Source organism: Sylvia atricapilla, chromosome 14 (assembly GCF_009819655.1).
Source record: "Sylvia atricapilla isolate bSylAtr1 chromosome 14, bSylAtr1.pri, whole genome shotgun sequence".
Lineage (NCBI taxonomy): Eukaryota > Metazoa > Chordata > Aves > Passeriformes > Sylviidae > Sylvia > Sylvia atricapilla.
Window position 1 is genome coordinate 2,735,877 of NC_089153.1, and position 19,830 is coordinate 2,755,706.

At 52.4% G+C, this 19,830-nt stretch overlaps 2 protein-coding genes across 2 annotated transcripts; both read right to left on the bottom strand.

Moving 5' to 3' along the window:
* Positions 1-2,453: 2,453 nt before the first annotated feature.
* Positions 2,454-5,113, bottom strand: LOC136367691 (protocadherin alpha-6-like). The gene is given in 2 exon segments (XM_066329492.1): positions 2,454-4,534; positions 4,537-5,113. Coding segments are annotated over 2 exon segments (2,658 nt in total).
* A 5,577-nt stretch (positions 5,114-10,690) lies between these two features.
* LOC136367692 (protocadherin alpha-6-like) lies at positions 10,691-13,318 on the bottom strand. The gene has a single exon (XM_066329493.1). The coding sequence runs from the start codon at positions 13,316-13,318 to the stop codon at positions 10,691-10,693; it is 2,628 nt and encodes an 875-aa protein (XP_066185590.1).
* Positions 13,319-19,830: the final 6,512 nt, after the last annotated feature.

Consider the following 19,830-nt stretch of genomic DNA (forward strand, 5'->3'; position numbering starts at 1 on the left):
GCTCACATTCTTGTCTTCTTATGACACAGCCCGTGGTCTTCCCAAGGATTTCCAGTCCCCACACACTGTGAGGTCACACTTCATATTATGACATGGTCAGGGCCTACTCAGCCCCACTGCCGTGTTCACCTCATCTCCTGTGGCTCCCCCAGCCTCAGCTGGAAACATTACATTGGAGAATATTGTTTATAGAGGTGATGTCAGGACAACTCTAAAGGCAATGGCCATTGACAGAACGTTGTGAAAGACCAACCCAAATGCTGAAAAATACATCAGTGCCAGCAATGATACCTACTGCACAGGAAAATATGGTGTCCAGTATGGATTGTGGGGTGTTTTTCTTGTTGTTCTTGGGGTTGGTTTGTTTGTTTCTTTGTTTAATAGTGTTTACCAGGCGTTTTCAAGCAAGTGGCTGATGAATGCAAAGAATAACATAACATGAAAACAGGACAGTGTATGGTCATGCCACCTCACTGGACAATCCAGCTGCAATCCACTTCAGAAAGGCAAGACAAAGGAAAGAAAACACTTCATGTCACAATCCTCTGACTGCACACCTTCTACTGGTAACTAGAATAAAAACATACTTACAGAGAGAACTTAGGAAAAGTGTTTAAGGCCTTCCCTGCTTCCACAATGACTCTGGTAAGCCAAGAAAATGTGGGAAATTACAACAAGAGAAAAGAGAATACTGAAGTCACATTTATCATCTTGCATCACCTCCCTTACGGAAGAGAGTCAAACAAGAGTACTGAGTTCTTCATAGGAAACCACATTAAATACCAGCATGATCAGCAGTCAGCAACAGTGACAGCACAGTGAATAGTACCTAGGGGACTGTCTCATGACATGGTGCACGTCTCCCCAGGGACTTTCAGTGCCATTAGACACATCTCACTCCTCCAGGTCAACCTTGATACCAGGAAATGGCCAGGGCCTCCACAGTGCCACAGCCACATTCACCTCTGCAACCTGTCACTGCCCCCTTCACCTCCACAGGGCTCACTGCAGCTTCTGCACACTACTGCCAGCAATGAGAGCACCATCAAAAACATACAGATGGTGTCATATAGACCATGCCCAGCGCTCTACTCCTTCTAAAGGTGATGTCAGAATAACGCCAAATGACGATGGCAATGATTCCATGTTGTGATAGAACAACTCAATTGCTAACAATCACTACAACATAAAAGACTGCATTTTTTCTCTAGGAGAATCCATGTTCCAAGCTTTGTTATTAGGGATTTTGGTGCTTGCTTGGATGGGTGAATGTATTCCTTGTTAAATTTCCAGGGCTTTTCAAAGGACATGGCTCCCGATACAAATATTCCAAGAATATCACAACAAGCCAGTGTAGGTCATGCCAATTCTCTGGCCAGGAATGCAAGTCTACAGCCATTCCTTCAATGACAGCACAAACCCCCACACAGCTGATATTATATATGCTGTGCTCAGCAGACTCCCTGTAGTTGACCCTTCATCTTTTCTGCTGCTTCAGCTATTCTGGGTGGAAATCCTAATCACCTGCAAGTTCTGTCACTCTCCTGAAATGCTGGACATCCATTAGTAGACACAGTACCGGTACATCTCTAATGACAATGAGCATTGATTAAATGATCCCATGGAAAGAAACAACTCCTCATGAACAGAGCAGTGTAAAGGATAATATCCAAACAAATATATTTCTGTGATTTTTAAGAGAATTTTTCTGGATAATTCACAACTCTTCTGATGAGGATACAAATATTGAAAGACACAATGACAGGCAAATGTCAATCTCCAGCCACGAACAAAAGTACATAGAATGACTTTGAGCAGAGACAGCGATGTGGAAAAAACCAATTCCGTTTTCTTACACCTACCCTGAATTTCCAACCCCTGTGTAAACCGATTATAATGTTATCCAGAAAACAAATACACTGGGAAAAAAACACACAATACTCCAATAAAGCCATCCCCACTACTGTAATCAATCAGCTGGGAGACCCAGTGGGGAAAAAATTCACCACAAAGGGAGAAAGCCTTAAGGCCTCAACTGTAACCTTTCAGGACGTCACTTGAACTGAGCAGGAAAGAGGGCACAGGTTTTGACAATGTTGATACCGGCTCAATCAGCACTCAGGAAAGGCAGTTCAGTGGTCCATGGTGCCTGGGGGATTGTCACCACTACATCCTGCGTGTCTTCACCTCCTTCAGCAAGCGAGGGTTAAAATGTTACACACCAGCAAGGGAAAGTGCTGTCAGCAGAGCTGACACCTCGGTGCACCTATTCTCACAATCCACAGAGGTTTCTTTCTAGGGGATAACAAACGTAGGAGAGAACAACCCTCACTCAAAGCAACAAACGCAGACACGGTCCGTAAATTTGCTGCAGGATCCCGGAAGACATTTCCCCAGCTCACTAACAGCTGGGGAGCTCCGGAAAGGACACTCCGGCAGATAAAAAGGTGCCGTTACGATTCTAAAGATTCAGCCAACATTCCACTGCCCTCAGGCCGTGGGGGCGGAGCCACGCTACAAAGAGGAACTGCAAAGGGGACTGTGAGACTCGGCAGAGGGGGGAGAGAAGGAGTAAAGGCGAGCAAAGCAGTGCCACTGACCGTGCCGAGGAGGGCGGAGGGCTCCGGCTGCGTGTCCTTGGGCGCGGCGCCGGGCGGCGGCGGAGGGAAGTTGGGGCTGAAAACCATGAGGTCGCTCTTGGCCGCGCCGTCCGCCACGCACAGGCTGCGGCTGTGGCGCTGCGAGTACGACCAGCTGCCCACTTCGCTGGCGCACACCAGCGTCGTGGGCCCGGGCCCCGAGAGCACGGCCGCCCGCGGCGCCCAGCGCGACGCCCCGTACAGCACCACGGCCAGCAGGAACAGGCTGGACACGGCGCAGATGGCCACCACCAGCCACACGTTGGTGGCCGCGCCGGCCGCCCCGGCACCCGCGTCCGCGCCCGGCGCCGCCCGCGACGACGACGACGACGATCCCGGGGCCGCGGCCTGCGCCGCCTCGGCCGCCTCCACCCGCGACACGCTGAGCGTGGCCGTGGCCGAGCGCGCCGGCTCGCCGTGGTCGCGCACGACGATGAGCAGCCGGTGGCGAGGCCCGTCCGCCTCGTCCAGCGCCCGCGCCGTGCTCACCTCGCCGCTGTAGAGCCCGACGCGGAAGGGGCCCTTGCCCCGCGGCTCCCACAGCTCGTAGCGCAGCCACGCGTTGTAGCCCGAGTCGGCGTCCACGGCGCGGATCTTGGCCACCACCTGCCCCGCCGGCGCCCCCCACGCCGCCCACGCCCACAGCGTGTCCGACGCCGACACCGAGCCCCCCGCCGCCTGCGCCGCCCGCGCCGCCTCGGCCGCCGCGCCGCCCGCCTCCGGCGCCGAGCCCGCGGGCGGCAGCAGCGCCGGCGCGTTGTCGTTCTCGTCCAGCACGAAGAGCTGCACCGTGGCGTTGCCGCACAGCGGCGGCTCCCCCGCGTCCACCGCGCGCACCTCGAACTGCAGCACCTGCAGCTCCTCGTAGTCCAGCGGCTGCAGCGCCCACAGACGCCCGCTCTCCGCGTCCACCGACACGTAGCTCGACGCCGGCCGCCACCCGCCGCCCGCCGCCCCCGACCACGACGACCACGACGACGACGACGCGGCCGCCGCGCCGCCCTCCCACACCGAGTAGCTGACGCGCCCGTTGCCCGCCTCGTCCGGGTCCCGCGCCCACAGCCGCGCCAGCTCCGCGCCCGCCGCGTTGTTCTCCCGCGCCAGCACCGTGTACACGGCCTGCGCGAACGCCGGCGCGTTGTCGTTCACGTCCGACACCGGCACCCGCAGCCCGCGGCTGGCGCGCAGCGCCGGCGCCCCGCCGTCCTCCGCACGCACCTCCACCTCGTACTCCGACACCCGCTCCCGGTCCAGCGCCTCGCGCAGCACCAGCGAGTACGAGCCCGCGAACGTCGCCTCCAGACCGAACGGCGACGCCGGCCACACCCAGCACCGCACGCGCCCGTTCGCCCCCGAGTCCCGGTCCGACACGCTCAGCAGGGCCACCACCGTCCCCACCGCCGCGTCCTCCGACACCGGCACCGACAGCGACGTCACCCGCACCTCCGGCGCGTTGTCGTTCACGTCCAGCACTTCCAGCACCACCTTGCAGTGACCCGACAGCGGGGGTGTCCCGTGGTCTCTCGCCTCAATACGAAAATTAAATACACTGACATCCTCGAAGTCTAGAGCGCCCGTGAGGTGGATCTCCCCCGTCTTCGGATTGACAGAAATCACATCTCTTCCACTCGGAGGAATGAAGTTTGTCACGGCATAGGTCACCTCACTGTTACTTCCCTCGTCCGCATCCGTGGCATTCACCCTCATCACCAGCGTCCCCACCGCAGCGCTCTCCGGAAGCTGCACTGTGTACACAGACTGGTTGAATTGGGGCGCATTGTCGTTCGTGTCCAAAACTGAGATCACCAGCTCCATTGTCCCTGTCAGAGACGGCCGGCCCCCGTCACTCGCCGTCAGCACCAACCGGTGAACGGGAATCGTCTCGCGGTCTAGAGATTAGTTAATACGAGTTCCGGTTCAATATTTTCACCGTTCGATTTTTGTAAATCCAGAGAGAAATACTCGCTGGGGCTGAGTGTGTAGGAGAGCTGCGCGTTCGATCCGATATCCGCATCCGAAGCACCATCCAGCGGGAATCGGGACCCCGGCAGAGTGGTCCATTCCGCGATGCTGAGGTTTTTTCGGGCGGCGGGGAAGATGGGGGCATTGTCGTTGATGTCGGTGACCTCCAGCTCCACATGGAAGACGCGCAGCGGCCGCTCCACCAGCACCTCCAGGCGCAGCGCGCACGGCGCGCTCTTGCCGCACAGCTCCTCCCGGTCCAGCCGCGAGCTCACCAGCAGCGCGCCGCTCGCCCCGCTCACCTCCACGCTCGCCCGCCGGCCCTGCGCCACCAGCCGCAGCCGCCGCGCCTCCGCCTCGCCCGCCTCCAGGCCCAGGTCCTGCGCCAGACGGCCCACCACCGTGCCGGCCTCGGCTTCCTCCGGCACCGAGTACCGCACCTGCCCGCCCGCCAGCGCCCAGGCCGCCTGCAGCACCAGCACCCGCAGCGCCGCACGACAACGCTCCCCCATCGCCGCCGCCGCTCTCTCCGCCGCTGCTGCGGCCGCCGCTGTGTGTGCCGGGCCCGGCCCGGTCCCGCACGGCTCCCCGCCGCCGCCCGGACGCACCGGCTCTGCTGCCCGGCCCGCGCCGCCCCCCCGCGCTCACAGCCGGGCTCTCCGCCGCACCGGGGCGGAGCCGCCCACACGCCGTTCCCGAGCCTGCAGCGACACCGTGCGCTGCTCCGCCGCCTCACACGCTCACACACAGCGCCTCTGCCTCCGCCCCGCGATGGGTATGTTTACTGCCGTGTCTTCTGTCGTGCTACTCTTTTTCCCCTTATATCTTCCTTTTTCTTTGAAAGTAGACCTTCATTTCTTCTTTTCTTTCTTCGCTGCCTTTTCATTTTTCTTGCATCCTGCGGTTCCTTCTTCACGGATATTTTTCCTTTCTCTTTCCTTTTTTTCTTTGTACTCTTTTCCGTTTCTTTCTTGACTGTCTTTTTTTCCTCCTTTTTATGCCACTCTCCATTCTATCCGCTCCTTTCCCTTCTCTTTCCACCCACCTGTATTTAGCTGCACTAGAAACTCGTCAGTGTCCTCTGCCACCGCGGAGATCATTAAATGCGGAACCATCACCGCTAATTACAGAGTATCATTGCTGGAGAGCTGTGCTGCTCTTATCAAAGGTGTTAGGAACCAACTCCTCTCAATGTCTACAGATGTGGCCGGTGCGTCCTGGTCAGCTCTTTTATCCTCTGTTTTGTATTTCCATTCTGCCCTTCTTTCGACTTTCATTGTGGTTTGGAATGGTGTTGCTGGTTGGGTTCCGGTTTTTGGGAGTGGAGTAGTTTTTTAGTTATGTTGTTTTCATTGTAGCGAGTTCAATATTTTCTTTACTACTTCGGCTACTACTGCTATTATTATGAATATTTTTACTATTAATACCGCACCTCCGGCGCATTGTCGTTCACATCCAGCACCTCAAGCTCCACGCTGCAGGAAAGTGGAGGAGCCCCTTTATCTCTTGCTTCGATCTCCAGGTCATATGACTGAATCTCCTCGAAATCCAGATGCCCGTTTGTCCACCACTTGTCCTTCGGTAAAACTTCCCATTTCTCTACCGTGCAATGATTTCTTCCACTGTTTCTGTTATTCCACTTTTTCTTTGTCCTTTTTCCTTTTTCATCTCCCTGTTTATCTTCTTCTTTTTCTTTGCTTTGTCTTTTCCCTGCTTATCTTCTTCTTTTTGTTTGCTTTTTTCTTTCTCTCCTAGCTGTGTGGTCTTTCCCTCTCCTTCTCTATCGCTGCCATCCTTGTATCTTCTAGAATTTTTCCACTTGAGGAAATGTTTTTAGAATACTTACTCCACCACGTCATGAAGCACAGACAGGCCCTTTAGCAAAAGGGCGCTCCCAGCTCTCATTCCTCATGACAGAGATTTGCCTTCTGGTTATGCTCCACAACGGTGCGCCTGCCGCTTCCTCTCCCTTCAGGATCAAAGCCACATTTGGACCCTTCAGTCAAGTCAACGACCCGATAAATAAATCGACAAAGCAATCACATCATAAAGAACAGCTTTGTTACATCAGAGAAGAGCCCACACATTTAGATATCTAATACAAAAAAAGGCTCCAGACTCTAAATGACCCAAGGAAGTCTCTGTTTTGCAAAATCAAAAGCAGACTCCACTATGATAATCCTCCAAGACTGCAGAAAAAAAAGAAGCATGATGACAAAACATTCCTCATTTACCTCGATGAAGAACAATTCGGCCAGACAAATTTTTCACCTGCAGATCTATTAAAAAATTCACCACGGCATCACCACTGAAAGCATCCTCGGCATGCCCAACACATCTGCTCCTAGAAAAGCATTGAGGTCACCTCTCCATCTGTCTTTGCTGCCCACTTCTCACCCTGTGCCAGGGAGCAGTAGAAATGAATGAGAGCACACAATGGTGCTCCAAACCTACACGAATGTTAATTCAGGCAAAACTTGGTCGATCCAACATGAAGATACCACAGCTGGACAGGAACCAAAGTACAGCTTGTGTCACACAGAGCCTCTGCTGGTAGCAGTAACTCACCTGTAGCATCACTAGTTGCTTCTTCACAAAAACTAACCCCAGCACCAGGAGAATTTCTTTGAAAGGACACTGTCCCTTAATGCCAGCTAGAAGACCAGCACCAGGGAGATGACTGATGCAGTGTCCCAAAAAAAGGCTGCTAGAACTAAATAAATTTCAAAAAGTCTTCTGGTTGACCAACAAAATTTCGCATCAAAAAAAAAGGGACTAAAGGCACGCATGGCAAGTCACTTGATAAGCTGTAATATTACAGGGAACAACAGCAAGCAAGAATACTGAGAACTGCTGGAGGTCCTGAGAGGATCCCACAAAAGCAGCACTGCAGGGTGGGATGTTGGGGAAGATGAATCAGGGAAACATTATAAATATAATTGCTTAGCAAAAGATTCTGAAAATATGAAACCTATAATCGAAATAGAAATGAAAGCTTACTCTGAGTTGTAGGATACTGAGTCTTAGTTACTATATAACCTGAAAACAATAGCATAGCTAGTTGAAGGAGAATCTCTTTTGATTGAACAATACCTTTCTGCTGGCTGATGGATCCAAAGGTCAATGTGGCAAAACAGAAGTCTAAAGAGTAGTTTTTAGAGTTTAAAAAATAATACAGTATGGTAATATAATAGCTCTTACAGGCTGTATGTAGATTCTATAGGATTTTGTGTCTTATATCGGTTAGTCACTGTAAATTAGAAGATTCATCACAAAAGGAAATACAATGCATTGTAACAAAGACCTCGCTCTCTTAACTCTCTTACCTCTTGACTCTTACCTCTCCTCTTAACTCTTAACTCTTATCCTTCCTCATCCCCCTATTCTCGCTCTCTCCTGCTCTCTTCCCCCTGCCCTTTGCTCTCTCGCTCCCTTCTCTCTCAGCTCTCACCCTGCTGTTCTTTCTCCCTCTCTCTTTGGGTCTTCTCTTCAGCCGAGGCTGGTGGCTGAAGGCAAGGCCCTTTTACCCACGACCCTTGCAATAAACCCACATGTTCTAGAATATACAGGTTGGCAGAATTCCTTGTCCCAGCCGTCCGCAGATTTGCCTACAGTGGATGTTTTCTCAAGGCTTTCTATTGGCATCATCTCTCACTCTAAGGCATGGGAAATGAGATCTCCACAGCTAACCAGACATTCTCCACAAGTTCCTCCACAAGCACATACATTGTGTTCCACTCAGCAGCTCCATTTTCCTGGGAAAACAATCCTCCTTCTCAAATTCACCCTCCCCATCACACAGGCCCAGCCCCTATTTAGTGCCACACGCAGGATCACTGCCAAAATATCCAACATTGCTCAACCTCAGCAAAATACTCTGTCCTTACACCCCACTTTGCATACGATCCAGATCCTTGTGCTTCCTAATCTTCCTTCATTATCAACAAAAACGACATATGGAATGTGTAAAACCCACACAGCATCTGGCAGGCTCTTCCCAGATACATGATCATCAGCATTAATGCTTTCCTCATTTTCAACAAGAGTAGGCAAAAATGCCAAAGAACTGTATGTTACAGTTCATAAAATTCTGTGATTTGAGCTGTGGCAGTTCTGATCCCAGTCTACACAAATTTGTTTCTTCAAGAGAAACTTGGAAAGTAACAAAGCACAGGACCACTCACAGTGTCAACCAAGTGGGATAACGTGTACCACATGAACAGGGATAATCAGGCAGGTTTCAGGGTCTTCCTGCAAATATCAGAACCATCCACATGTGACATCAGGACACACCATCTCTACTGAGACCAATTGTGCAGTGCACAAGTAAAGGAAGTTGAGCACATAAAGATTAAAATCCTTGTAAACCCCACCTGAGGAGGAGCAAGGAACCATCACAGCAAAATCTACAGCTGTGGGAACTACTGTGGAAGCACACAACTACACGAGGACAGCAAGTTTAGGTGTTCCCCTCCCACAACACCATGAACCTGAACAAGTTGTTCCATCAGACAACACTCAGCACTCTCCATCTCACCACCTCTTACCAACACAGGGCCTACATCAGGCTGGGAGCAGCAGAAGACACAGTCCCTGGTGGAGAGACTCCGAACTGCAAAGGACATTGAGGACATTTCTGTATCACACTCTCACCTCATTATCAGGAAGGCCTCCCACTCCAGACCCTTAGGACCAAGGAAAACATCCTCAGAAAGAACACTCTCTTCCCATCCTGTCTCACCCTTTCCTCTAAAACTCCCTCACTCCCCCGCTCTGAGACCTGTTCTAAAGACAAATATATAACCTCATGATATTTTCTTATGACAGGATCCATGGTCTCTGCAAGGATTTTCAGTTTCCCACACAAGCCTTTCTCCTGCTCATGGTCACCCTTCCCATCAGAAAAGGGCCAGGCCCTTCTCGGTACAACAGATCACAGTTTCCTTTCCTTCCTCAGGGTTCCACATGACCATTGCTTATCCTTCCCAGCAATGACACACCAGAAAACTCCACGGATGGTATCATCAACACCGTCTATGGCAGATGTTCTGCTGCTGACACCTCATCTTTTGCACTGCTTTTCTATGGGAATGCTATTTTCGAAGGTGATATTGGAACCTCTAAACAGCAGTGGCACTGATTTTGTGATCCCAGGGAAGAACCGATACTGTGGGGAGGACACTAACACATGCTACTGCCTGTGTACCAGGATGTTGTATAAGAATTGGTGGGGAATGGTGATTCTTTGATGTTGGGGGAGATTTGTTTGTTCATTACAGAAGGGAAGATTTCCACTTTTAAGGGCCTCTTAGAGTCTTGATCACTGATGTAACAATTGATGCAAATTTCGACAGAACATCAAAGAAGGACATTGCACTTCACACTGTGTCTCTGGTCAGGAACACAAATCCTCAGGAACGCAGGCAACAGGAAAACAACAAATCAATTTCCCTTCCCAAACACATATATCGGGTCATCTCCCTGAATATTTTCTACTTTATACACTCTTCTCCCTGACTACTTTATACTACTACCCACAACACAATGATCCTTTTGATACAGGATCAAAGAAACATCATTGGAAATTTCTGACACAACTACATTATTTTCTAAATGAGTCTCAGAGTAGAAGGATAAGAGACAAAAATTGCCCTTGAATATCCACTTTTCACCTTGTGTCATACCTTCACACATAACTACAATTGAAGAGTAGGGCAGTTTTCAATGAAAACACAAGTGAATACCAGCACAACCAAGAGTCAGCAAGGGCAGTGAGGTGGTACACAGTGCCTGCTAGTCTGTCACCGCCACAGCCCGGCTGTCTTCAACTCCATCACCCAGCTCGGTTGGAAATGCTACACATCAGCATCAGAACCCACTTCTTGTCTGCAAACCTCACACCACCGGGCACTGCTTGTCGCACGGGAGAGTAATTTAATTTTTGAGCAGAAGAACTCACATTCAGAGCCCAAACCCTCAGCTGCCTACAGTAACTGCTCGAAGAGGAATTACATTCTGCACCGGCCTCAGAAAGAGCCGGGGGCCGCGGAAAGGACACGGGGACAGAAGCGAAGGGGTCTTTGGCGTCTTTAAGTACCCGCTAAGTACCGAACGTCCCTAAGCCGTGGGAACTGAGACCGGCTTCCGACAGCAATTACCCGGAGGGCGGATGAGAAATGAACGGAAGAAGCACCACTGACCGTGCCGAGGAGGGCGGAGGGCTCCGGCTGCGTGTCCTTGGGCGCGGCGCCGGGCGGCGGCGGAGGGAAGTTGGGGCTGAAAACCATGAGGTCGCTCTTGGCCGCGCCGTCCGCCACGCACAGGCTGCGGCTGTGGCGCTGCGAGTACGACCAGCTGCCCACTTCGCTGGCGCACACCAGCGTCGTGGGCCCGGGCCCCGAGAGCACGGCCGCCCGCGGCGCCCAGCGCGACGCCCCGTACAGCACCACGGCCAGCAGGAACAGGCTGGACACGGCGCAGATGGCCACCACCAGCCACACGTTGGTGGCCGCGCCGGCCGCCCCGGCACCCGCGTCCGCGCCCGGCGCCGCCCGCGACGACGACGACGACGACGATCCCGCGGCCGCGGCCAGCGCCGCCTCGGCCGCCTCCACCAGCGACACGCTGAGCGTGGCCGTGGCCGAGCGCGCCGGCTCGCCGTGGTCGCGCACGACGATGAGCAGCCGGTGGCGAGGCCCGTCCGCCTCGTCCAGCGCCCGCGCCGTGCTCACCTCGCCGCTGTAGAGCCCGACGCGGAAGGGGCCCTTGCCCCGCGGCTCCCACAGCTCGTAGCGCAGCCACGCGTTGTAGCCCGAGTCGGCGTCCACGGCGCGGATCTTGGCCACCACCTGCCCCGCCGGCGCCCCCCACGCCGCCCACGCCCACAGCGTGTCCGACGCCGACACCGAGCCCCCCGCCGCCTGCGCCGCCCGCGCCGCCTCGGCCGCCGCGCCGCCCGCCTCCGGCGCCGAGCCCGCGGGCGGCAGCAGCGCCGGCGCGTTGTCGTTCTCGTCCAGCACGAAGAGCTGCACCGTGGCGTTGCCGCACAGCGGCGGCTCCCCCGCGTCCACCGCGCGCACCTCGAACTGCAGCACCTGCAGCTCCTCGTAGTCCAGCGGCTGCAGCGCCCACAGACGCCCGCTCTCCGCGTCCACCGACACGTAGCTCGACGCCGGCCGCCACCCGCCGCCCGCCGCCCCCGACCACGACGACCACGACGACGACGACGCGGCCGCCGCGCCGCCCTCCCACACCGAGTAGCTGACGCGCCCGTTGCCCGCCTCGTCCGGGTCCCGCGCCCACAGCCGCGCCAGCTCCGCGCCCGCCGCGTTGTTCTCCCGCGCCAGCACCGTGTACACGGCCTGCGCGAACGCCGGCGCGTTGTCGTTCACGTCCGACACCGGCACCCGCAGCCCGCGGCTGGCGCGCAGCGCCGGCGCCCCGCCGTCCTCCGCACGCACCTCCACCTCGTACTCCGACACCCGCTCCCGGTCCAGCGCCTCGCGCAGCACCAGCGAGTACGAGCCCGCGAACGTCGCCTCCAGACCGAACGGCGACGCCGGCCACACCCAGCACCGCACGCGCCCGTTCGCCCCCGAGTCCCGGTCCGACACGCTCAGCAGGGCCACCACCGTCCCCACCGCCGCGTCCTCCGACACCGGCACCGACAGCGACGTCACCCGCACCTCCGGCGCGTTGTCGTTCACGTCCAGCACCTGCAATTCCACGCTGCAATGACCTGACAGTGGGGGCGTCCCGTGGTCTCTCGCCTCAATACGAAAATCAAATATACTGACTTCTTCGAAGTCGAGAGCCCCCGTGAGGTGAATCTCCCCCGTCTTCGGATTGACAGAAATCACATCTCTTCCACTCGGGGGGATGAAATTGGTCACGGCATAGGTCACTTCACTGTTAATTCCCTCGTCCGCATCCGTGGCATTCACTCTCATCACCAGCGTCCCCACCGCAGCGCTCTCCGGCAGCTGCACTGTGTACACGGACTGGTTGAACTGGGGCGCGTTGTCGTTAGCGTCCAAAACTGAGATCACCAGCTCCATTGTCCCTGTCAGAGACGGCCGGCCTCCGTCACTCGCCGACAGCACCAACCGGTGAACGGGAATCGTCTCACGGTCCAGAGATTTCCTCAATACGAGTTCAGGTTCAACATTTCGTTTATGGGGCTTTTGTAAATCCAGAGAGAAATACTCGCTGGGGCTGAGTGTGTAGGAGAGCTGCGCGTTCGATCCGATATCCGCATCCGATGCGCCCTCCAGCGGGAAACGAGACCCCGGCAGAGTGGTCCATTCCGCGATGCTGAGGTTTTTTCGGGCGGCGGGGAAGATGGGGGCATTGTCGTTGATGTCGGTGACCTCCAGCTCCACATGGAAGACGCGCAGCGGCCGCTCCACCAGCACCTCCAGGCGCAGCGCGCACGGCGCGCTCTTGCCGCACAGCTCCTCCCGGTCCAGCCGCGAGCTCACCAGCAGCGCGCCGCTCGCCCCGCTCACCTCCACGCTCGCCCGCCGGCCCTGCGCCACCAGCCGCAGCCGCCGCGCCTCCGCCTCGCCCGCCTCCAGGCCCAGGTCCTGCGCCAGACGGCCCACCACCGTGCCGGCCTCGGCTTCCTCCGGCACCGAGTACCGCACCTGTCCGCCCGCCAGCGCCCAGGCCGCCTGCAGCACCAGCACCCGCAGCGCCGCACGACAACGCTCCCCCATCGCCGCCGCCGCTCTCTCCGCCGCTGCTGCGGCCGCCGCTGTGTGTGCCGGGCCCGGCCCGGTCCCGCACGGCTCCCCGCCGCCGCCCGGACGCACCGGCTCTGCTGCCCGGCCCGCGCCGCCCCCCCGCGCTCACAGCCGGGCTCTCCGCCGCACCGGGGCGGAGCCGCCCACACGCCGTTCCCGAGCCTGCAGCGACACCGTGCGCTGCTCCGCCGCCTCACACGCTCACACACAGCGCCCCTGCCTCCGCTCCATCACGGCCAGCTCCTCTGCCGTGTCCTCCTCGTCTCTCTCTCTGTTTTTGCACAGTGCTTCCTCATATTCATTTTCTTCTTCACTCCAAGTTTTCCTCTCCGCTCTTCTACATTTCCATCACGTATTTTCAAGCCTATTTTTTTGTTTTCTTTTTTTCACGTTTTCCTTTCTTTGAACTTTTATATTTTTTCCACTTCCATCTCTTTGTTTCTCTTATCTTTTGCGTCCTTCTTCTCTTCTTTCCCTAATTTCTTCTGGCCTTGCCGGTCCAATTTTTACTGCCCTCCCTTTTATATTTCCATCTGTCTCTTTCATAAGTCTGCTGCTAAGTTTCATGTGACCTCCGATGCCGTGATCGGGGCAATCATTGCTGCAGCCATGAGCTGTAATTGCAGGGCATCATCTCTTTGGCTCAGGACAGCAGCGAACGGGGACACCACAGGGACCCATGTCACTCAGCGTTAGAAGAGAACACCGATGTATCCTAGTAATCTCCTTCACAAAACCTCACTTGATTTCTCCTGTTTCTCGCCTTCCTTCCTTTATTCCTTTCTTCTTTCTTATTTTTTTTTCTCTCTCTCTGTCTCTTTCCCACCGCATCCCACCTTTTGTGTACAGAGATCACATTGCTGTATGCCAGCAAACTCACTTAATGCTTCATCTTTCTTTTCTTCTTTTCCTCTACATTGCTTTTTCATTCTTTCATTATTTTATTTTCTGTTCTATTTTCTTTTCCTTTTCCTTGTCCTTCCCTCACTGTCTCTTCTTCGCTCTTTGCCTACTCTCTTTCTCTTTTAATACACTATTTTCTACAAGACTACATCATTCTCACCACAGAGTGCAGCCACATCGTTACACAAAACCTCTCTTTCCTGTTCCTCATCACTTCTCATCGAGGCTTGCACAGGGCTCCTCAGTACCGAGGATACAGAGCTCCTCGACTGCACAGAGCATGTAGAGAAAATGTTGGTGCATGCCTATAAACTCCTCTGTCATCCCTCCTTTCCTTTGTTCTCTCTTCCTTACTTGCTGGATTTTTCATTGCAGGGATGCCTTTTCCTTTCTCCTCCTTTATCCTCTTACTTACCTTTCCTTTCTTTCTCCTCCGTTTTCTTTCATGCCTCACATTGCCGTCCTTGATTCCTCTTCTCTTCTGCATCCATACTTTTTTTTTTTACCCTTTATCACAATGTTTTAAAAACAAAATGATTTCCAAATGTTTACAGCACCTTTTTCATATATCAGAGACCTGCCCTTGAATGGGAGTGCTCAGGGGGACCTTGCATGCCTCATGATGAGGAACAACTGTCCTGATTTCCTCCAGAAAACCTCCAGTAAATAGATTGCCCCTACACCTCCTCTCCCATTCCCTTCTCATCAGGAAGAAAGCCACACTCCTCAGAATCCAGTCCCCTCCTGGAGCAGCAAAAAGCACAGCAAAGCAATAACATGACAAGGAGCAGCTGTACTACACCAGAAAAAAAATACACCTCCCTTGGAATCAGAAGACAAATCCTCAAGTACTTGGACACCATCAGTGCAACCACGCTACAATGAGCACAAACATTCCATGAAATTCTCTCACTTCGGAGCTCAAATGCATCACAGCCCAGCACACCATTCTGACATGGACACTGAAAAAGCACAGAGCAAACACAGTGCCCAAGAATTCCTTATGTACTTCAATGAAGAGCTCTTCTTCCTGCCTCATTTTCCACCCTCTTGATGAAAGACAAGCTCTTGCTTCTCCTCTCAGGCAGAAAAGCTCTGCCATAAAAACACAGCAAGAACCTCCATACTCAGGAGCATTAGCCCCCAAGGAATACCTCTCACTAAATACCATGATCCAACCAGAAATACTTATGAACCTAATCCCACAGAATTCTGCATGAGAACATGCTCTCCACACCCAAGACATCCATTCTGAGAAATACATTAGAGGCCAACCTCCATCTGTGCTTGCTGCCAACTGCACAAACCATGCTGGAAGAAGCAAGAAAGAAATGAGAGCAGACTGTGTCCCATCTAGGAGTTAAAGAATATTTCAGGTTGAAAGGAAGCCACAAGGATTGTTAAGTCCAACTCCCAATCCAGACACATTTGGTCAATCCAAGATGAAGACACCACAACTAAAGAGGCAGAAAGGTTCAGCTGTCTCTCAGACTCATCTTCTTCAGCAAGAAGCCACTTACCTGTAGCATCACGGCTTGCTTCTTCAGAAAAGAAATATTCTCAGAGCAGCAAACTGCTTCTAACACTAGCAGAGACGATTGGGCACAATGGATAGAAAATATTGATGTGCATTCTAGAAAAGCCTTGGAATCAGTGGGCAAAGCACAGTGCACTTCTATCATGAGGGATGGGCACCATAAAGCTAAGGAAGGACATTGTCTCAAAATCAGAGTCAGCTCAGGAGCATGGAAAAGTCATCCTACACACTGATAGAAAATTACCCAAATGTTTGCAACCAGAAAGCTGCCAAAACTCAGTATCTCGTATTGTCTGGTATCACCAACACATTGCAAACATGAGAGACAGAAAAACAAGACTGTGAGAGCTTGGTAAGAAGGGAGAAGAAAGACAAATAATCCAGCTCCACTGTATTGAAATGCAGGAAGAGAACAATGGGGCGTAAGGATATGCAAAACTTCTGGAGAAATCCCAGGTATTAGTAATGTCTGTGGAGCATCTTCTTGATATTTTCTAATAGAATCCTCCATCTCACATGCTGGGAAACGGCAACCCCACCTGAGCACACATTCTCCAGTCCTTCACCAAAGACACAACTGTTCTGCAGATCATCTCCCTCAGGCAAGAGCCTTCCCTGCTAAAGCTCATCCTCATCACATGCCCAGGCCATACCTTGTGCCACTTGCAGAATCTCTTTCACAATACCACAAAACCTGCTAAAACATTGTCCTTTGCATATCCTCACCTTCCCTTACAATTGGCACAAGGAACATCTCGAGGGATATGAAGCCCCCCACACTCTGGCAGATTCCTCTCATCTGCCTACACATCATGATTTATGCCTTTTCAGCAATCTCTGGTGAAAATACCACAGAACATAAGAACTGACTCCTCAAAAAATTTTATGACATAAAGGCATGTCTGTTGTCACCCCAGTCCACATGGAGTTGACACTTTGAGAGAATGAGACCAAATGCCAAAGCACAAAGCACCCCATTGTGTCAGCTGGATGGGAGAATTTCTACCATGGAGAACCACAGCTGGGCTGCTGTGCAGGGATTTGTGTGTACATCAGACATCAGAATCAGCCACCAGTGACAACACGACACCCAAATTCCACCAACGGTACATTTTCAGGTCCCCAACTATGGGAAGTTGAATGCACAGAAATGACATCCACATTACCATGCGCCCTTTAAAATTAGCCTGAGGAGGCCCAAGGGACCATCATGGAAAGATCTGTGGCTCTGGAAGCCACTATAGATGCCCACCACAATACAAGGACAGGAGGCTAAAGTGCTACTCTCCTAGAAAAAGTTGTCCTAAATTGGAATCAAAAAGTTCATTGGGAATTAACCAGCACTCTGCATGCCACACCCTCTTTACTGACACCTTGTCTGCCTCAGGCAGACAACAGCACAAGGGATGTCTCTGGTGGGAAATATTCATAACCTCAAAGGCCATGATGGGCATTAAACTACCATGGAATTAACTCAGCACCCAGAAGGCCTTCAACTCCATACCTTCAGGAGCCCAGGAATGGATCTTGGGAAGGAAACCTGTGCCCATCCTGCCTCCTCATTTCCTCTACTCATCCCCCATTCCCTACTCTGGGACGTGTTCTCCAGACAACAGCATCAGCTCACATTCTTGTCTTCTTATGACACGGCCCGTGGTCTTCCCAAGGATTTCCAGTCCCCACACACTGTGAGGTCACACTTCATATTCTGACATGGTCAGGGCCTACTCAGCCCCACTGCCGTGTTCACCTCATCTCCTGTGGCTCCCCCAGCCTCAGCTGGAAACATTACATTGGAGAATATTGTTTATAGAGGTGATGTCAGGACAACTCTAAAGGCAATGGCCATTGACAGAACGCTGTCAAAGACCAACCCAAATGCTGAAAAATACATCAGTGCCAACAATGATACCTACTGCACAGGAAAATGTGATTTCCAGTATGGACTGTGGGGCTTTTTGTTGTTGTTCTTGGGGTTGGTTTGTTTGTTTCTTTGTTTAAGAGGGTTTCCAGGGGTTTTCAAGCAAGTGGCTGGTGAATGCAAATAATAACATAACATGAAAAGAGGACAGTGTATGGTCATGCCACCTCACTGGACAATCCAGCTGCAATCCACTTCAGAAAGGCAAGACAAAGAAAAGAAAACATACACTTCAGGTCACAATCCTCTGCCTGCACACTGTCTACTGGTAACTAGAATAACAACATACTTACAGAAAGAACACAGGAAAAGTGTATAAGAACTTCCCTGCTCTCACAATGACTCTGGTAAGCCAAGAAAATGGGAGAAATTACACCAAGAGAAGAGAGAATAGTGAAGTCACATTTATCATCTTGCATCACCTCCCTTATGGAGGAGAGTCAAACAAGAGTACTGAGTTCTTTTCATAAGACAGGACATTAAATACCAGCATCATCAGCAGTCAGCAACAGTAACAGCACAGTAAATAGTACCTATGGGACTGTCTCATGACATGGTGCACGTCTCCCCAGGGACTTTCAGTGCCATTAGACACATCTCACTCCTCCAGGTCAACCTTAATACCAGGAAACGGCCAGGGCCTCCACAATGCCACAGCCACATTCACCTCTGCAACCTGTCACTGCCCCCTTCACCTCCACAGGGCTCACTGCAGCTTCTGCACACTACTGCCAGCAATGAGAGCACCATCAAAAACATACAGATGGTGTCATATAGACCATGCCCAGCGCTCTACTGCTCCTAAAAGTGATGTCAGAATAACTCCAAATGACGATGGCATTGATTTCATGTTGTGATAGAACAACTCAATTGCTAACAATCACTACAACATAAAAGACTGCATTTTTTCTCTAGGAGAATCCATGTTCCAAGCTTTGTTATTAGGGATTTTGGTGCTTGCTTGGATGGGTGAGTTTATTATTTGTTAGTAAATTTCCAGGGCTTTTCAAAGGACGTGGCTCCTGATACAAATATTCCAAGAATATCACAACAAGCCAGGGTAGGTCATGCCAATTCTCTGGCCAGGAATGCAAGTCTACAGCCATTCCTTCAATGACAGCACACACCCCGCACACAGCTGATATTATATATGCTGGGCTCAGCAGACTCCCTGAAGGTGACCCTTCATCTTTTCTGCTGCTTCACCTATTCTGGGTGGAAATCCTAATCACCTGCAAATTCTGTCACTCTCCTGAAATGCTGGACATCTATTTGTACACTCAGTACCAGGAGATCTCTAATGACAATGAGCATTGATTTCGGGATCTAATGTAAAGAAAAACCTCCTGATAACAACAACATTGTAAGGGATAATATCCATACAGGTATATTTCTGTGATTTTTAAGAGAATTTTTCCGGATGATTCACAACTCTGCTGCTGGGGATACAAATATTGAAAGACACGGTGACAGGCAAGTGTCAATCTCCAGCAAGGAAAAAAAGTATATATTATGATTGTGTGGGGGGACGGCGTTGGGGAAAAAAAACAATTCCGTTTTCTTACACTGTCCCTGATTTTCCAGCCCCTGTGCAAACCGATTATAATGCTACCCAGAAAACCAACACACTGGGAAAAAATACTGCAAAAGTCCACCAAAGCCATCCCGACTACTGTAATCAATCAGCTGGGAGAACCAGTGGGGAAAATTCCACCACAGCGGGAGAATGCCTTGAGGCCTCAACTGTAACCTTTCAGCACGTCACTTGAACTGAGCAGGAAAGAGGGCACAGGTTTTGACAATGTTGATACCGGCTCAATCAGCACTCAGGAAAGGCAGTTCAGCGGTCCATGGTGCCTGGGGGATTGTCACCACTACATCCTGCGTGTCTTCACCTCCTTCAGCAAGCGAGGGTTAAAATGTTACACACCAGCAAGGGAAAGTGCTGTCAGCAGAGCTGACACCTCGGTGCACCTATTATTAGAGTCAAGAGAGGTTTCTTTCTAGGGGATAGCAAACGTAGGAGAGAACAACCCTCACTCAAAGCAACAAACTCAGCCACGGTCCGTTAATTTCCTGCAGGATCCCGGAAGACATTTCCCCAGCTCACTAACAGCTGGGGAG

What these genes read in the sequence shown, in the direction of transcription:
- LOC136367692 (XM_066329493.1), bottom strand. Translation starts at nt 13,318, where the DNA reads ATGGGGGAGCGTTGTCGTGCGGCGCTGCGGGTGCTGGTGCTGCAGGCG.